Below are 18,521 nucleotides of genomic sequence, written 5' to 3' on the forward strand. Positions count from 1 at the left end.
TTATGAACAATTATGTGAAATGTTTTAATGATATGATAATGTTATGGAGTAACGTTTTCTACTTTTCTCTAATACCTAATACATACATAGGTATATTTTGGTCTTAAGTAAATCGTTTTAAAATATCAATATGAAAACGTAACTTCATAACACAAATCTCTTATTTAATTAATTTCGAGATTGTAACTTAATTTCATTGCATTAAGGTTTAAAAGGACTTGGCAGAAATACCAAACAATATAATTAAACTTAGTTCGAAGGTTCCCATTTGCATCACTAGCGCCAACTGGCGGGAAGTGAGGGAACTAATGTCTTTTTTTACGCTATTGTCCTTAAAACTTATTGATTTGTTCTTTAAGTAAGTATCCAAAGATTTTTTCACTCTCAATGTAAAGCAAGTGGCTTTTTCAGGGCGGTTTATAAATGTGACTGGTAAAGCTTGCGTCGAATCGAAATGAGAGCGCGTTCGGCGCTCTGATTGGTTGGTTTATTCGAGCCGGCCAATCAGAGCGTCGAACGCGCTCTCGTTTCGATTACTATAAACGTAAAGCGAACTCATACTAAGGGTACAGGTAATAAAATAAAAATTGCTCGTTGTATATCTACCCTATTGGAAAAGCAGCCAATCATGGGCTAGCTAGCTGTGCGGTCAACCGCTTGTGTGTACGGGGGCTTAAAGATTTGAATATCAGTCACATTTATAATCAGTTAATTCTTTTAAAATATCTCTTAGATAGCAATCTAAATACGTACTACGTACATTTTATGCTAGCCTAGTACATTCACTTGCGTATTTCATACTGTACGAAAATAATCAACTCTTTTCACAGTTATCACAACCGATTTTGAGTTCTATTGCGTAAGAAATAAGAATGTCATCGATAGCAAAAGTGTTTGTAAACATTTGCAGTTAAGTTAGCCTTATTTCAATGCAATAGAACACAAAATCGTGAGACGAATCTTAAAGTAAGCGTTAATACAATTGCAGTTAAACGTGGGTACACGAATATATGCCTTGCGTAGATATTGTTAAGAGTGATTTTACAATCACACTAGATAATTAATATCTTTTAATTATTAATCTGTTGTAAGTTGCCTCGTATGCAAACCTTATATAAAAAATAAAAATTACGAAATGATTTTTTATTTACTTAAAACAAATGAGCACTGTTTTCACTACAGTTAAATATAAACTATACATTTAAGGTAAGCGTCCACAGGCCCGCAACGTACGCATCGCACGCATCGTACGCATTCCGTATGATGTCATCAGTACGCATCGCATGTAGGCATTGCCGACGAGCGGTCCGTACGATGCGGATCAGTGGACGCAGTTGTATGAGTTTCTATACAAGACAAACTAAAATCCGTTGCGTGCGATGCGTACTGTGGACGCTTACCTTAAGAAAGAAATGTGACGTCATAATATTGTCAGCGGCCATTTTGTGGCGTTCGAAGCACAAATAGCAACGAGGCAACACAACGATCATGTCACGAGGTTCACAAACATTGCATAAATATAAAAAAATAGCTTAAAAACAATCAATTTGCTGGTGCTAACTTTAATCTCTTAGATAGGACTAGGAGTATTTTCAAAGAAGCGGAGATCGGACTATATTAAAGACATATTTGATATTTTTCACTATTAATATCCCCCCTTCCCAATCCCCGATTCCCCAACAACCCTTAGTAAATTCCTTACCCTCAAAAGGCCGGCAATGAACTTGTAACACCTCTGGTGTTTTGGGTGTCCATGGCTGAGGACGATTGCTTACCATCAGGTGATTATAGCATAATAATTATTAATGATATAGTCGGGAAACTCATAACTGAACTCTTTTTGTATGATCATATAGTTAACCATATTAATTTATGGCTCACTCACATAGTCTTTTCGAGGATGCCCGACTTGTTTCGATTTATACCGGGGTTCATAATCACGGACTCATTCGTGACGACGTTTTAGAATGTTTTATAATAAAAACGAGTGATCTTTTCGATTTTTTTAGTTCTAAGTAAAGTGTAGGTTGGGTTTTTAATCATTTTGTTCGTATACATGTTTCAAGAAGTATTGAGTTTGTCTTGTATCTAGTCCGATCTCCCATTAATCAGCTTTTAATAGAAATAATAGTTCAAACTTAAATAACTATTTATTGTAATAGTTTTAATTCGTCGTTTTAAGCTTTTATCTTGAATTTATTTAATTTAAAATGTGATTTGTGTCCTTTAGATAAGTAAATTTTTATATTATATCTAAATAGTTCCAAAGAAGTGGCGCTGCAGTCGATTTAAATCTTCTAAGATTTTTAATGCGCGCAAATTAGTACAATGTTTTGAATTATATTAAATTTTAATGTAATTTTTAATTTAAAATGAATCGTCATCAAATTTATTATTAGTAAATTAGTACTTAAAATATTTTTTCTTTTAATTTTGGACTTCTTAAATATGTTTGATGATAATTTTCAAAATCATTTGGTTATGTAAGAAAATGTTTATAAGACGTAATGAATACATACTTAACATATTTTTCCAAATATGTATATAAAAATAGTTCAATAATAATTCCGCTTGGGAGCAAAACGGAGCCACTGGCGTTTTGCTTTTTCATTTCTTGATCAATCATTTCTGATACAAGTATTTTCTATTAGTAACGTAAAAAATTAAGTGTGGGAGAGCCATGCTTCGCCACGAATGGGCCGGCTCGAACGGAGTGATACCACAGTCTCACAGAAAACCGACGTGAAACAACGCTTGCGTTGTGTGCGTGAGGTTACTGGAGGCCCAATTAGGTACCCCCTTTTCAATCTTACCCATACCCCGATATCCTAATAACCATTAAATTCCTAATCCTCTGGTGTTTTGGGCATCCATGGGCGGCGATTGCATACCATCAGGTAATCCGTCTGCTCGTTTACCTGCTTATACCATAAAAATGGGAGTATTTTGTGGTAAAACAAATAATTTTAAAGTTATAAAGCGTTCTTTAAAATGAGAAAAACGCTCCGTTCTTTGCTCCTAAGTGTATAATTGACAAAATCTTGATGTCAATAAAGCACAAACATTGAATGATTATGAATAATTTAATATTAAACGTGTCCTACTTTTGTAATTCTTTTTTTAATTGTAATTTTATTTTGTGTTAAAAGACGAAGAACGATTGTTTGGCGTTCTAAAATATAGTTATTGTACATAACTTCTATGGTTTTATTTTGTTATACATACCCATATTATGAAAAAAAAATACGAAAGTGAGTGAATAGAGCAAATTTAAGTTAAAATAAATGAAAACTAATCTTTATACTATGACGAATTTGAACCACAACTTTACTCACTTTTACTACCTGATATCTCCTAAAGCCACCGCAACCCAGGTTCGAACTATACCTATATAGGGGGCTTATGTAGAAAAAATAACTGTTTTTATACTTTAGGTAGAAGGGTCGCGAGCTCTTAGGCTAGAAACTATTGTTGATAAAATGTATTTTTTACTGTCACCATACGGGTAAAAAAATAAAACCCAAACCAAATAATACGTATTTTAATAAACCAACTGAAAAAAGGCAATCACAATTGCTTTAGATCACCTCAAAGTGATCAAAAATCTGATAATGTGACAAGAAAATTGCAACCGTGAGCAATGGACACAAAGTTCTTTATCCAGAAATAGCTTCGGTTAACATTGCTTCGTCGTGCACACCGCGTTGCCATTCTTCATGCAGTAACAAACATTGCAATCTACCTTGTAGGTCTGGCCTTTGGGACAAAAATTATCTTTTTGGACGAAAGGTATAAACTCCACGACCACAGATTTATCTTGAGACTTGCTCTCTGTTCTTGGCGTCAATAATAGTGATTTGGAAAACGTTAAACCATCTTCATCCTTTGACTGCTTGGAGCAAACTTTCGATGTGCACGCCACAGTCTTCCCATCCGCCAGACATCTACATTTATTGCAATCCTGCTGGTAGAAATGTAAAGGCTCGCAGTACCCATGCATCGAGGCAAGCAACTGAGGCGTTGCGGTCATGTCTTGAGTCTTACACGAATCGTCGATGTGACAGAATTCCCTTTTTACACCATTTTCTACAACGCAGTGACAGATCAAACAGTTTGCCTGGTACGATGTTCCTTCGACACAAGTATCTGTGTCGTTATCGTCCGATTGCTTGCAAGAATTCATAGAACACCCAAAGTACTTGACTCCTTCACGCATGAAACAGTGACACGTATTGCAATCCTTCTTGTACTTCGATCCTGGGATGCAATTGTACTCATCTTGTATATGTTCCACCAGATCGTATTGAATCTGCGGTAAGGAAATCTTCGTATGATTCTGCAGACACTTCTTTGCAGTACAATAAATAGTATCTTTCTTGTTACAATGACATAAGTTGCAACCCTTTTTGAATATCACACCTGGTTCCTTTTGGTAGCAGATAGAATTTTGGGCGATGGCCAAGTTGTTATCTTCTTCGTTAGTGCAATTGTCACACACAAGGCGGTTGTTGCGGAGACAGAGGCAGGTTTGGCAGCCGAGTTTGTAGCGTTTGGTTGGAGTGCAAGTAGCGTATACTTCTTCCACAGTTTCTGTATTGTGAGATCGTTCAACGTTTTCTTGGTGACATTGTCTTTTTGTGCAGTACTGAGGATCGATGCGTCCGTTTGAAGGACAGAAGCAAACGTTGCAATCGAAGAGGTAGAGTTTTGTCGCAGAACAGTTGGTGTCCTTAGTAGGTACTTTATGTTCTGTCGACTCAACTGCGTGGAGTATTTGGAAGATGTCGCGGCAGACTGGATTGGGCCATTTGCCGTCTTCGGTGCAAACACAGAGGAGCTCGTTCTTCCTGTAGTGGACTCCTGCCTCGCAAGCTGTGTCGTCTGAACGCCAGACGCCATGGCCGTTCATGCCTACGTCCATATCTCTTATGGCATCTGAAAAAGATTATTTATTAAGAAAATGGAATATGGAGAAAGAGCAATAGGAATATATCAAGTGACTGTTCTTGCACGGTTTTAATATTTTAACTATTTTTTGTCAATTTAAACTTAGATTTGGTTCCGTCATCAGTATTCTTTTCTGGTCTTTAATTGAACCTACCATTAAAATGGCCAAACATGTCGACTTCATTGCAAGCTCGTGCATTGCATGTGTATGCACTCTTCATGTTACAAGAACACCAGTTGCAGTCGTTCAATGCAATCGTATTTCTTTGGCAGCGCTCACTCCACACTTTTTCGGCAACAGCTGGAAATATACCATAATTAGAACACATTTGTTAATTATCATCATCATATTAGCACGAGACAGACGCTGCTGAACATAGACCTCCAATGACTTCCAATTCAACTGGTTAAAAGCGACTTGCATCCAACGGCTCGGATTGGATCCGGTTGTCAGTATGCTTGCTTTGCACTTGTCGGTACAGGGCCTCCATTTGAGAACCTATCTGCATGTAATACGATGGTAAAAACAGAGATAGGTAATTTCGAACAGAGTATGAAATCTGCTATTTCAACCAATTTGGTTAGAATAAGATACTAGAGTCATACGTCGTGTCATTCGTTAGGAACCTTAAAAACTTTTCAACTGGACAAAGATACCGTGAGTTAAATAGTAAGAACACTTGGATTAGTGCGTCTAGTGACAGATTTACCATCTTTTTTATGATATAAGCCGGTAAACGAGCAGACGGATCACCTGATGGTAAGCAATCGCCGCCGCCCATGGACACCAGAAACACCAGAGGCGTTACAAGTGCGTTGCCAGCCTTTTGGGGGTTAGGAATTCAAGGGTTGTTGGGGAATCGAGAATTGGAAAGATTGGGAAGTGGGGTAATTGGGCCTCCGGTAACCTCACTCACACAACGAAACACAACGCAAGTGTTGTTTCACGTCGGTTTTCTGTGAGGCCGTGATATTATTCCGATCGAGCCGGCCCATTCCTGCCGAAGCATGACTCTCCCATACTTAATCTATTTACCATGTCCACCAAAGGGAACGTGCATAACGTGGCAAAGTTACTCTTCTAAGCATACCATATGAATATAAACCTTAAAAATTGAATCTTGTGTAAAAACTACTTACGTTTTTCATGGCGGTACAACACAACTGATCTCACATTTAAATATAATAAAAATATCACTTTGAAAATCATCTTTATTGATATATGACTTATAATTCAATTTCCAATATTGTCATTGTTCATTCATTTTTATTTCAAGAAGTAATTTAACTAGCATGGGCCGTGTTGAGTTTCATAATTGGTTTCCATTTTATGGGCATCTGCTATGCCTGATGTGCATTATAATTGATTTTTGAAAATAATATTTATATGTATCTACGTAGGTCATAACTTCCTTTGTTCTTAATCCAATGTATCCTTTACTGTCTTCGTTTTGTGACTTTTTTTATTTAGATATTGAGCTAAAATTATGGGGAAAGAGTTATTCAATTGGGGATCCGGTAAGGCCAATAATGTTGAGTTATGTGTTAAACAAATAGAATGCATGCTAGATGTAGCAAATTACTGTATTTTTAACTAACAAACCCGGCGATATTTCACATTTCGCCAACAATGATCTATTCCCTTTTCATCCTGCTTAAAAATTCTCTGACTTGACTAAAGTAATTTCAATATTTTCTTTGACTTCCATTATCGAATCTTTGCTTCCAACGACCTTCCAACGAATATTTGCAAACGTTATTCCATAGAGTTCTGGAGTTATAGCGTCGGTAAAGGAAAACGTCTGGGGACGACGGGCTTATTTTTACCGGCATAGAACCAAACGGTACTGTCTCCACGTCTACTGTGACATCGGGTTACCCCTTACTAACGGGATCAAAGCACCTAGCAACCTACCGCTGTGTTTGCGGCAGGTCCCGCCACGTTAGCGATAGGTTGCTCCCCTTCCTCGAGTGGAGAACAAACTACAATTTACAATACGCCTACACAGCAGACGAAACAACAATCTGGACTCCCCCGCAGTCCAGTCAGTCGACCGCAAGCCTCTCCTATGGAGGTCGTAAATCGGCTACCGCCTCACGGCGCTGACGACCGGACGCGTCTACGGCGAGAGAGGTCTCTGAAGAATTTCAGATTGGTGTGAACTTAATCTGGTCCAGTTTAACCCCACTAAGACACAGGTTTGCGTATTTACCAATGAAAAACAACCGTTGGTAGACTCACCTCAAATTCAAAGTACCAAGTCCATGGGCGGCGCTGATCGCTTACCATCAGGTGATCCGAATGCTCGTTTGCTCCCTATTGCCAAAAAAAGACCAGGAAATCCCCCGTTAAGCCAATAAACGAGCCAGCGGATCAGTACCTGATGGTAAGTATGCGTTACCGACCTTTTGGGGGTTTAGAATTTAAGGGTTGTTGAAATTAAGGATTGCGAAGATTGGGAAGGGATAATTAGTGACCTCATTCACTCTTTCATTGTTTCATTGAGTGAGGCTGTGGTATCACTCTGATCGAGCCAGGTTTGGGTTAGGCTTGGGTTAGGTTTGGGTTAGGTTTGGGTTAGGTTTGGGTTAGGTTTGGGTTAGGTTTGGGTTAGGTTTGGGTTAGGTTTGGGTTAGGTTTGGGTTAGGTTTGGGTTAGGTTTGGGTTAGGTTTGGGGTAGGTTTGGGTTAGGTTTGGGTTAGGTTTGGGTTAGGTTTGGGTTAGGTTTGGGTTAGGTTTGGGTTAGGTTTGGGTTAGGTTTGGGTTAGGTTTGGGTTAGGTTTGGGTTAGGTTTGGGTTAGGTTTGGGTTAGGTTTGGGTTAGGTTTGGGTTAGGTTTGGGTTAGGTTTGGGTTAGGTTTGGGTTAGGTTTGGGTTAGGTTTGGGTTAGGTTTGGGTTAGGTTTGGGTTAGGTTAGGTTAGGTTTAGGATGAATGAAATTCCCTTTATTTAAAATAAGATGAATCTTTATTTTGTCCGTTTTTCTCGAAGACAAATATTATTAGTGCATAACAATTTACTATTTTTTAAACAAAAACATGAGTTGCAGCCGTTAGTGGTCGTTTCCCCGGGTGTGCACTTCGTTCCGCTTGATAGAGACACCATCGATTTCCTTAGAGCCACTTGAAACACTTTATTCAATACTCTAGGAAGATTAATGTTCAATGTGTCACCAACGTATTGGTATTCAGCCGATTTAACTCCTTTTGCTAACTCTTGTAATGTTTTTACGTCTAGCGTCAATGCAGCTGGTAGGGATATTGTAGCCGAGGGTGAAATCGTTGGTGTACTCTGAACTTCAATATCAACCCCGTCTTCCGAAGAACTAGAGTCGTCATCGATATCTTCATCAATTCTAACGCTATTAATCTCATCCGCTTCTGGTGCCGGGTATTGCAATTTTAATAGTGTTTGCTTAGGCATAACAGGTGGCAAGAGTATTTTAATAGGTTTTACAGTACTTTGTTTGTACGAGCGCACCGGAGCAGCTGTTGATTTTTCCACAACTTGTTCCTCTGTATCAGAATAATATTCTTCACTACTACTACTACTACTAGAGTTACTTTCCTTGCCTAGAGTTAGAAACTGAGTTTTGGTTTCATTGCTCTCTTGCTTTACTTCATTTCTTTCAATTTTCAGTCCCTTCTTTGGCTTCAAAACATTCTTGAATTTTGATACTGAAATTGTACTAGTATTTACTGAACGTGGTTTATGTGGATGTGTACTGGTATTCGCTGAAAACGAAAGTCTCAATGGCCTCTGGCTCTCGGGGACTAGTTCGAGAGCTTCTCTTATCAAATCTGTGCCACAAATCCTCAGATTATAGGAGCCTAATTCTAACTGTTTGGAATAGTCACTGCCTGTATTGCATATGAGTTTGTTTTCATTGACGCAGTAACAGAATTGACAGGGAGCTAGCGAATACCAGTTTTTAACTTCGCACTTGCTATAGATATTGTTAGATTTTGTAGAAGTTCTTCGAAAAGCATCTTCCTCGCATGCGTTTCTTGTGCAGCGGTCATTGACGATTTGGCCGTCGGGGCCACATCTGCACACATTACAATCAATACGAACGTAGGAGTCGGGTGTGCATTTATGTGTCTTAATTGTAGCTGGTGCCAAAACTTGGAAGGTGTCGCTACAGCTCTTATGTGGCCATCTCCCATCCTTAGTACAGATGCAGGTCATCAGGTCTTGTACGTATAATTGGTTAGGATAGCAAAATTGTTTGATATCATCGAGATCAATGTGAGCTGCAAAATAATTGACATCTTTAGTCTTCTAATCTATCTAATCTTATCTGCACTATTGTAACATTGCTTACACTACTATTTTCATATTTGATTAGGAACGAAACAATACTTACTTGAATTCTTTTTACAGTCTAAAGTTTTACATTCGAATACGGTTTTTGAGGAGCATGTGCATCTGTTGCATTCGTTTTCCACCACATCTCCTATGTGACAGGGCTTGATCGGGTGTTGCAGGTTATCTAAAATAATCATATGATATTTAACACATTGAACGCCGTGGTGGTCACCGGTGACCGACTTTAGCAGAGGATTTGCCTTCAACAGTTTTTTATTGGCAGTCAAAAACTTAAGCATCAACTTTCTGTGCACGGTAAGAATTTAGACAAAAATGAACGTTACAGGATTATCATTAAAGATGAAATTAAATTAACGTTTGTTTACTTACCCACATTAGATGTAACTATATTAATAGAAATATATAAAGAGAAAGAAGATAAAAGCCACATAGCGCTAGTGGATTGAATAAAGAATGATTATCCAACGAAAGGAAAGTAATTAGACCAATTGGTACAATTTTATGTGATTTTTTATTATGATTGTTGAATTATTGCTCTAGTTAAAGTTTGAATTAGGAAAGTTAACCAATACTGAGAAAATAGATCGGCAATGCACTCTCCCAATAGTAACTTTGGTACCATCATGTGATCTGTGTGATGAGGACTATTATAATGATGGATCACGACTTCAGGTTTTATTTGCTTAGAAATAGGTACAAACCAGGTATCCAATTATTTTATATAAAAAAGTGAATGGAGTTTCTTGCTCGTTCTTCTCCATTCGAAGCTACACTTTGGAACGAGCGCCTAGCTTCACTGACAGACAGACTGACGGACAATTCAATTTGACGTTTCAAAAGTGCCTTATTTAGGATTAATTGAAATAAATGCTTTGACTTTGACTTTGACTTCGAATCCCAATTTTGACGAGGAGGGAGGTTTTTAGAAGCAATTAGGCTAAAAATATTATTATTGATGTAAATAAAAATTACTGAAACTTTGCGACCAGACTCTACCAGCAGCATTATCATCATTATCACATTAGTCACGAGACGTCCACTTCTGAACATTAGCCCCATGACTTCTAAACCTGTTTTCAAGCAAAGCAGTTATAGCTCGCCTCCCGACCAGAACCAGATCCGTGTGTGCGGCGCGTCGAATTCGCGCGCACCTCAATGAACCAACAGACCACCATAGATGGGGCCCAGTAGGGTTCATGCCTAATCCGTAGCAGCGGACTACCTAGAGGATTTTTAGTCAGTTTTTTTAAAAAAAAAAACGTTGCCCCACATTTGGATTTTCTCCTGTGTCGTGGGTGCGTTTACAAACATACAAGTTCACATACATATAACGCCCAGACCCGGAACAACAATCTGTGGATCACACAAAGAGTTGTTCCGTGCAGGAATCGAACCCGCGACACGTTGCACGGCAGCCAGTTGCCCAGCCACCGCGCCAACCGTGCAGTCTTAAAAATCAGTAAAAAACACCTCATTTTTTTATGAAACTGGCGTATGTTTAGATGTGGTAGAGCCGTGCTTCAGCACGAATGGGCCTGAATGAGTGATACCACGGCCTGACAGAACACCGACGCAAAACAACGCTTGCGTTCTGTTTGGTTGTATGAGTCACATTAGTGGAGGCTCACTTACCCTCTTACTATCTTCCCAATCTCCTATATCCCCAACAACCCCTAAATTCCTAACCCCCGAAAAGCCGGCAACGCACTTGTAACGTCTCTGGTGTTTCGGGTGTCTATGGGATAAAGAAAGAAAAAATATAGAAGGTAAAAATGCTTTGATTTAGGTTTTTAAACCTCTTAGTCACAGCTTGTGTAAAGAGATAAATAATGGACAAGACGATACTAAATAATACAACATTTATTTAAACGAACAAATCATTACACTACTTTTTCATCCTTATTGTAGTGTTTAACATAAATAGGGTGTTCTCCAAATTTCATGAAAGATGGAGTAGCATTAACGCAAGCCTTGTCTTCACTCTTGTAACAATGTTCTTCGACAAGGATTCTGTCCGATTCACATTCACAGATAAAGCAATCGTCCGTCAGTTTGCCTGGTTTCTCGCACCTGTGCATCGTGTGGTTGTGAGGAATCGTCACCTGGATCGGGTATTTCAGGGTTCCATTCACTGTTGTATTAGTATTACCTGTTATGAAATGAAGAAATAAAGGTTATTATTTAAATTTTTAAACTGACATGGTCACTAACACTATCATTAGAACTTGAGACGGGATATTTATCATGTTTATTTATGTCTATGAGTTTCCGACATTTCGGCAAAGTTGCAAGCGCTATGATAACGGATGAACTGATGAACACAGTTAAGTTCTAATGTTAAGGTTATTATTTTTTAAACACTTATGTATAGGCATACAATTTAGCTTGTTTTTCTTTTTGCAAGAGATTCGAAATAATTTTATAGTGTATCTGATGTTGAGCAATTAACCTAGCTTACAAACGAGGCCATCAGACTACCACAAATGGGGCTCAGTAGGGCTGATGCCTGATCCGGAGCTGCGGACTACCTAGCGGGTTTACCGGGGTTGTGGTTCATAAAGCAGGAGAAGGAACGGGATGTTTTTAGTCAGTAAGTGTCTGACACTCCCTCTCGCCTCGCATAAGGCGGTAGAAGTCATTGGATGATCTTATCATCATGATACATATGGTGTTCGAGCTGTGTTAAGACCAGAAGGACTGCTTACCATCAGTTCGACCGTAAACTAAGGTGCTACAGAGAGAAATTATTATGGCAAAAAAGATTATTTACCGCTTCCAACTCTCCTGCCCATAGGAACATAGTTGAAGTTTGGGAACGCCTGTTCACAGTACTGATGCGGGGGCAGCGGGCGACAGAAATGGTTGATGTTGCCCATGTAAGGACAGATGCATATCCGACACCTTGAAAATTAAACTGAATTATTAATAAATTATCTCAGAAGAAGAAGAATAAAGAATACATCTATAGCACGCATCCATAGCATATATACATAGCACTCAACCGTAGCACATATCTTTCCATTTTAATAACATATCTAAGTGCATGCGATCGACAGCAACGTATCATATCATCCTCATATTTTTAAGTGTGGAGAGCCATGCTTCGGCCTCACAGAAAACCGACGTGAAACAAGTTGCTTGCGTTGTGTGAGTGAGGTTACCGGTGGCCTAATTCCCCCCTTCCCAATTTTTTCCAATCCCCAACAACCCTTAAATTCTTAAATAACTTCCAAAAGGCCGGCAACGCACTTGTAACGCTTCTGGTGTTTCAAGTGTCCATGGGCGGCGGCGATTGCTTACCATCGGGTGATCCGGCTGCTCGTTTACCGTCTTATATCATAATAAAAATATACGTTTCAATACCTTATAATATACTGGGATCCTGGTGTACAAATTTGTCTCTCAGAACTGTCGGTGACATTGTAAGTGATACAGTTCGATTCCCTTCGAGTATTGATGAATGGTTCCTCTTCCTCTCCTTCCCTATCAGTTCCCCTCAACAGACTGGCTACTCCATCATCAGCATCCCTCATTTCCTCCTCAACTCCTTCAGTGTCACCACCAACAAAATCATAGCCGAATCTATCTTCACTGTAATCTCCTCTTAAAATACTCAGTGGTTTTGACTATAATGTAAACGAATGGCGTTGTAAGGTACAAACCATAAGTAAAAAAAAGATACGCGTCCACAGGCCCGCATTGTACGCATCGTACGCATTCCGTATGCCGTCATCAGTACGCATCGCATGCAGGTATTGCCGACGAGCGGTCCGTACGATACGGATCAGTGGACGCAGTTGTATGAGTTTCTATACAAGACAAACTAAAATCCGTTGTGTGTGATGCGTACGATGCGGGCCTGTGGACGCTTACCTGTATTTACTTATGGTTCGTTGCTTTTTAGTTTTGTTTCAGGTTTTAGTAAGCAGGAAAAGGTTTTGTGTTAGCAGAAGTAAGTATAAATCGATAATAAACAATACCTACAGTTAATTTTCCAAGTACCTTTAGTGTGTGTATAAGCACCGCTGTCTTTTGGCAATAGAAAGTAGAAACAGAAGATATGAAAAATGTGGAAATCCTGCATAGTATTGATTGAATAAAAAAAGCTAGGTAGGAGTGCAATAAACATTTTGATAGTATTACACATAAATAAAAATGATAATAAAATACTTCTTGATATTTATTTCGATATACTTAATACTAATTGATAAGTTACAATTATATTTACTACATGTAAAGGCAACATGTCCTGTCAGAAATGGCAACTTTTTTCCTCAAGCCATTTCAAAATCAAAAAGTGAAGGACAGATATCATCATTTGAAACATTCATTAAAATAACTCCTAGATTATAAGAGAAGTAATAATATTGATCATCATCATCATCATCAGCCGAGACATACACTGTTGAACAAAGGACTCCCTCTTAGTCTTTAATTGATTGATGAACAAATTCAAATTATGATTTTGAACCATAACCCATCATAATCTTAATTATTATGTTTTTTGGCTCACTCACGTAATTATTTGACGAGGAACTCGATTAGTTTAGAGGCTCATACTTATTAGCAGCATTCCGCGACACACGACGCAGCGCCTGTCGCGCTGCTCCTGCTATCGACCCTCTAGCATGGATTGGTACTAGTCGTATTCTTCGTCAAATAATTACGTGAGTGAGCCGAAAAACGGGATCATGAATTTAGTTAAGTGTCACAAAAGTTATAGTATAAATAACATAACATAATCTTATTTTCCCTGACCATCACATGTCAGTTCATTCTGAATTTCCGATTTCTTTAAGGGCTTGTAATCCCAGTCTGCGAACAGAAGAAACATTACGTTGCTACGTGGATATAGTCAATTCGAGAATGAACTACATGATACAAAAGTCGGTTAATAATTCATCATCAGCCCCTTCTCGTCCACTGCTGGACATAGGCCTCTCCAATGGCACGCCACTGAGCTCGATCTTCAGCTCTACGCATCCAACCACTACCAGCCACCTTGTGGATATCGTCACTCCACCTAGCTGGAGGGCGCCCTACACTACGCTTGCTTAGCTAGCTAGTTTAATAATTATAATTTTATTATGAAATGCAGTTGACTTCGTCAGAGAATTTAGTAAAAGCACTTTTTTTATAAAACATTATGTAATTCGATATACATACATTACATTAATGAGATCTATGTCTAAAAGCCCCATCGGTCAATCTCTGGGGTAAGTCCCACGTGGTTTCTTACACGTTTTTAAATTAACAACAAGCATCCCAACATTCATTTCAGTAACACCTTCCATATGCCCAAATAACAAGTTCTGCTGCATTGAAACTTGTAATAAGAGTAATGAGTCTGTCAAATCAAACAACACAAAGAATTCTTCTATTCGTACGAATCGTCTCTGTCATTACTTACTGTACTAATAATTTTCGATTTGTCACACGACGCGGGTGTACACGACGCATACTCTCTTAACCCAACGTCTGGACAGATACAGATTTTACAATCTTGTTGAAACTCCTCACCGGGAAAGCAGAGGTCCAAATTCTTTGTCGAGTCTTCTACCACCTGGTTGCCTGATAGATTCTGTGACAGCTTAAATATCTTTTTCCAAGGTGTATCTGATTCGGAGCATGTTCTATTTGTGCAAGCTTTGTCCTTCTTATCTCCATTTGGTGGACAGACGCAGATGTTGCAGTCGTCACTAAACAGCTCACCCGGAGAGCAGGAATCAGACCTCAGGAAATTAGACTCGCATTGATTTTTAGTGCACTTGTGCACGTTTTTGATACCATCTGTCCCACAGAAGCAAATGTTGCAATCGACCGTGTAATAGGATGACGGTTCGCATGAAAATTCATTGAAGACCGGCTTGTATTTACCGCTACAAGTGTTGTTGGTGCACGATCTATCCTTCACTAACCCAGATGGACTGCAAATACAAAAATTACAATCTACTTTTGTGATCGATCCTGCAACACATGTAGGCATCGTTTGTGTTTTCATGGACTCAATGCGACTCCTGTGCGACTCTTGTATTGTATTCTTAGATTGACAGTCATCAAAAGTACACCATTTCGCGTTGATTTTTCCATCTTTTGTGCAATAACAAGTGTTACATCCGAATTCAATGAATGTATTTGGTTCACAAGTTACATTGTAATCAATGATGGAATTATTATCTATTAATACTCTTTGAGTTTTCTTAGGACCAGTAATAACATCAGTGACTGAAGTGCAGAGCTTGAGATTAGCATTACCGTTTTCTGGACATAAACAATGCCTGCCCTGGTCGACTATAAGAGAATTAGGCTCGCAAGTATCACCACCATTAACTTCCTTTACAGTATTTCGGTCTATGGAAGTGTTTGTGTCCTTCAACACTCGTTCTAGCATGATCAACTTATTCTGGAACGAGCAGACTCTCGTGCAATACTTTTCTGTGGTGAAACCGCTTCGGGGACAAAAACATTCCATGCAAGTAGGCACCAGCTCTCCAGGACTACACGTGCTCTTAACAGAGTCATACTTGAAGTCTTCAATTTTCAAACATTCTTGTTCTAAGCAACTGCTTTCGTTCACAACGCCCTGTGAGTTACATTCGCAATAAATGCATTTTGGTTTCGTATATTTATTGGCTGTACACGGCATTGTGATATTTCTCAGATTAACTAAAGAAGTGAGTGGATTAAGTTTCTTATTGCAATTCGTTTTAGATCTCATAGTTTCATCGGGTACACCTGTTTCTGGACATCGGTAAACATTACAATCGACTCGGTAGAAGGTTCTGGGTATACATCTCCTTGCTGATTTAGGGAGCTTATGACATGTTTCTACGCATTTATTCTGAATAAAGGAACCTTCATCAGAACATAAGCAGTGTAGGCAGCTGAACAAGTACATGACCTTTGGTATACAAACGTTCTGTGTGAGCATGTCGAGGGAGACATTGGGGCCTTTTAGGGAGCATGAGGAGTCAGTGGCGCAGCGGGCTTCTGACATCTTCCCAGACGCAGGGCACACGCAGAGACTGCAATTGATGTAGTAAGACCTGAACGGAGTGCACCACAATTCGGACCCCATCTCTAAATTAGTCGTATTCTTCTTCGTTACATCTTCAGAGCATTCTGTGTCTGTGCAGAGGAGCTTTCCATTATCCTGACAGATGCACTGGCTACATTCCTCCCAAATGATCTGGCCTGGTTGGCAGGTTTGTCGTCGTCCTATCGTCTGACATGTGCCGTCACTCCAACGGCCCATACTGTTGCAGTAACATAGTCGGCCATTCATTAAGAACTGTGTGTTTGGTACACATGAATCTGTTGAGAAATCAAATGTTATAATATACAAAAATGGATATAAATCAGAAAAGGATTAGGGGCCTGTTTCACAACTCTCCTATAGGTGTAAGTAAAAGTTACAACTCGTACGAATCGCTGCCCGCGCGGCGCAATACTCAGTAGTCCAACCTCAGCGTCCAATGACGTCACAGTGAGAGATGCGCAGTTAACTCGATCAGGTTGTGTGAGGTAAATAGTTCATACAGCTAATATACAAATTATCCCCTTCCCAATCTTCCTAATCCCCGATTCCCCAACAACCCTTAAATTCCAAAAGGCCGGCAACGCACTTGTAACGCCTCTGGTGTTTTATGAGTCCATAGGCGGCGGCGATTGCTTACCAACAGGTGATCCGTCTGCTCGTTTACCGGCTTATTCCATAGCTATACAAGTGGTTATTCAGAGTTTGTGAAACAGGCCATGAAAAAATAGCACTTACGATAACTGCCATCCCCAAGGATTGTTTTTGTGAATAATGTAACAAATACTACAGTTATAAACATTACGACGGTTACTAAAATGGCGGCCTCCAAAATTATACAAAATAGTTTCCAAGACTCGATTTCACAAAATTAAACTTCAGTTCCATTAAACTGTGTACAACATTTCTAGAAAAATATTTGATTGGTTGTGTAGACGCTGAAAGGACGTAAAACAAGTATTTATTACATTTTTATGATGCAACGTTTGGCGAGAAATTAATTGATTTCTGTTTTAAGATTGATTCATATTTTCGACTGCTTTTTACATACCAAATAATTTTTACAGGATTTAACAGGTTTTTTTATTCTAATAATAAGAAGTTGCGTTGCTGTGTTTAATACCAGATTTTTTTTAACATTGAATACGCCATGTCAGAACGTTGTCCGACACTAGTGGACGAATAGCCTTTAACAGTTTTTTTTAATAACACATCCATTTATTTCTACCGGGACAAAACAATGAATATAATATTTTTTTCTTGAATACTGAGATGTTGCATTGCGGTGTTTATTAACACATTTCTTTATAATCATCCAATGACTTCTCCCGCTTTGGGCGAAACGAGAGGGAGTGTCGAGACTCTACTGAATAAAAACCACCTCGTTCCTACTCCTGCTTTTCGAGCCGGAGCCCCGGTAACCCGCTAGTTAGTCCGTAGCGCCGGGTCATATGCAGATACTACGATTAGTATTTACACAGATATTTGAAACAAATTAATATAACTCACCTGTTTCCTTACAATACAGAAGACTTGCGTAAAAAAAAACTATTAAAAAATATTAATAACTAGCAAACCCGGCCACTTCGCCACCAATAATTCTCCCTGTTTTCCTGCTTTTCTCTTGATTATTTCCAAAATTTTCTTTGCTATAAACCTCACGGAGCCCGAGACCTTTCCAACTAATGTAAAACCGTGGAATTCAGTTCGTGCGTTCTGGAGTTATAGCATCAAGAAGGAAATCGCGATTTATTTTTATATTATAGAAGAAAATAGTTGCATAATTAACTATAATAGTTGCAGTATTTTATGTAGTTTTTATTAATAGTTCCACTTTTATTCACTGAATATAGATAATGATTTTTCTTTTTAAATAATATGTTCTTGATTTTACACAACGCTACTTACACATTTAACTGCAAAGTTTTATAGTCACATTTATTTTATGACCTAAAATAAATTTGCAATAACATTATATAGAAAAACAAATAAAGAAACATAACATTTTAACATTTACTACATAAGTATTGTACGCTTATTGCTAAGAGTAACCTAAGAAGTTTCTTGCTCGTTCTTCTCCATAGGAATCTACACTTTGGAACAAACAAATAGCTTCACTAGAGGACTGACCGACAGACAGGCATTTTTAAAAATATTGTAGTATTTGCCTTGACGTTCAAAAGTGCCTTCCCGGTTTATTTGAAATAAA

The 18,521-nt window shown here is 38.7% G+C and overlaps 3 protein-coding genes across 3 annotated transcripts; all 3 read right to left on the bottom strand.

Annotated features, from left to right (window-relative positions):
- Positions 1-3,525: 3,525 nt before the first annotated feature.
- Positions 3,526-6,279, bottom strand: LOC118277336 (uncharacterized). Its single transcript, XM_035596087.2, has 3 exons — positions 6,088-6,279; positions 5,102-5,248; positions 3,526-4,935 (listed from the first exon to the last, which is right to left on the bottom strand). The coding sequence occupies exons 1-3, from the start codon at positions 6,155-6,157 to the stop codon at positions 3,677-3,679; spliced, it is 1,476 nt and encodes a 491-aa protein (XP_035451980.2). The 5' UTR covers positions 6,158-6,279; the 3' UTR covers positions 3,526-3,676.
- A 1,311-nt stretch (positions 6,280-7,590) lies between these two features.
- Positions 7,591-9,779, bottom strand: LOC118277335 (uncharacterized). The gene is made up of 3 exons (XM_035596086.2): positions 9,646-9,779; positions 9,314-9,439; positions 7,591-9,200 (listed from the first exon to the last, which is right to left on the bottom strand). The coding sequence occupies exons 1-3, from the start codon at positions 9,704-9,706 to the stop codon at positions 7,915-7,917; spliced, it is 1,473 nt and encodes a 490-aa protein (XP_035451979.2). The 5' UTR covers positions 9,707-9,779; the 3' UTR covers positions 7,591-7,914.
- A 1,342-nt stretch (positions 9,780-11,121) lies between these two features.
- LOC118277334 (uncharacterized) lies at positions 11,122-18,144 on the bottom strand. The gene is made up of 6 exons (XM_035596084.2): positions 17,822-18,144; positions 17,051-17,250; positions 14,687-16,590; positions 12,640-12,902; positions 12,047-12,177; positions 11,122-11,425 (listed from the first exon to the last, which is right to left on the bottom strand). Exons 2-6 carry the CDS (start codon positions 17,112-17,114, stop codon positions 11,157-11,159), a joined length of 2,631 nt encoding a protein of 876 aa, XP_035451977.2. The 5' UTR covers positions 17,115-17,250; positions 17,822-18,144; the 3' UTR covers positions 11,122-11,156.
- Positions 18,145-18,521: the final 377 nt, after the last annotated feature.

This window comes from Spodoptera frugiperda, chromosome 10, assembly GCF_023101765.2.
Source record: "Spodoptera frugiperda isolate SF20-4 chromosome 10, AGI-APGP_CSIRO_Sfru_2.0, whole genome shotgun sequence".
Lineage (NCBI taxonomy): Eukaryota > Metazoa > Arthropoda > Insecta > Lepidoptera > Noctuidae > Spodoptera > Spodoptera frugiperda.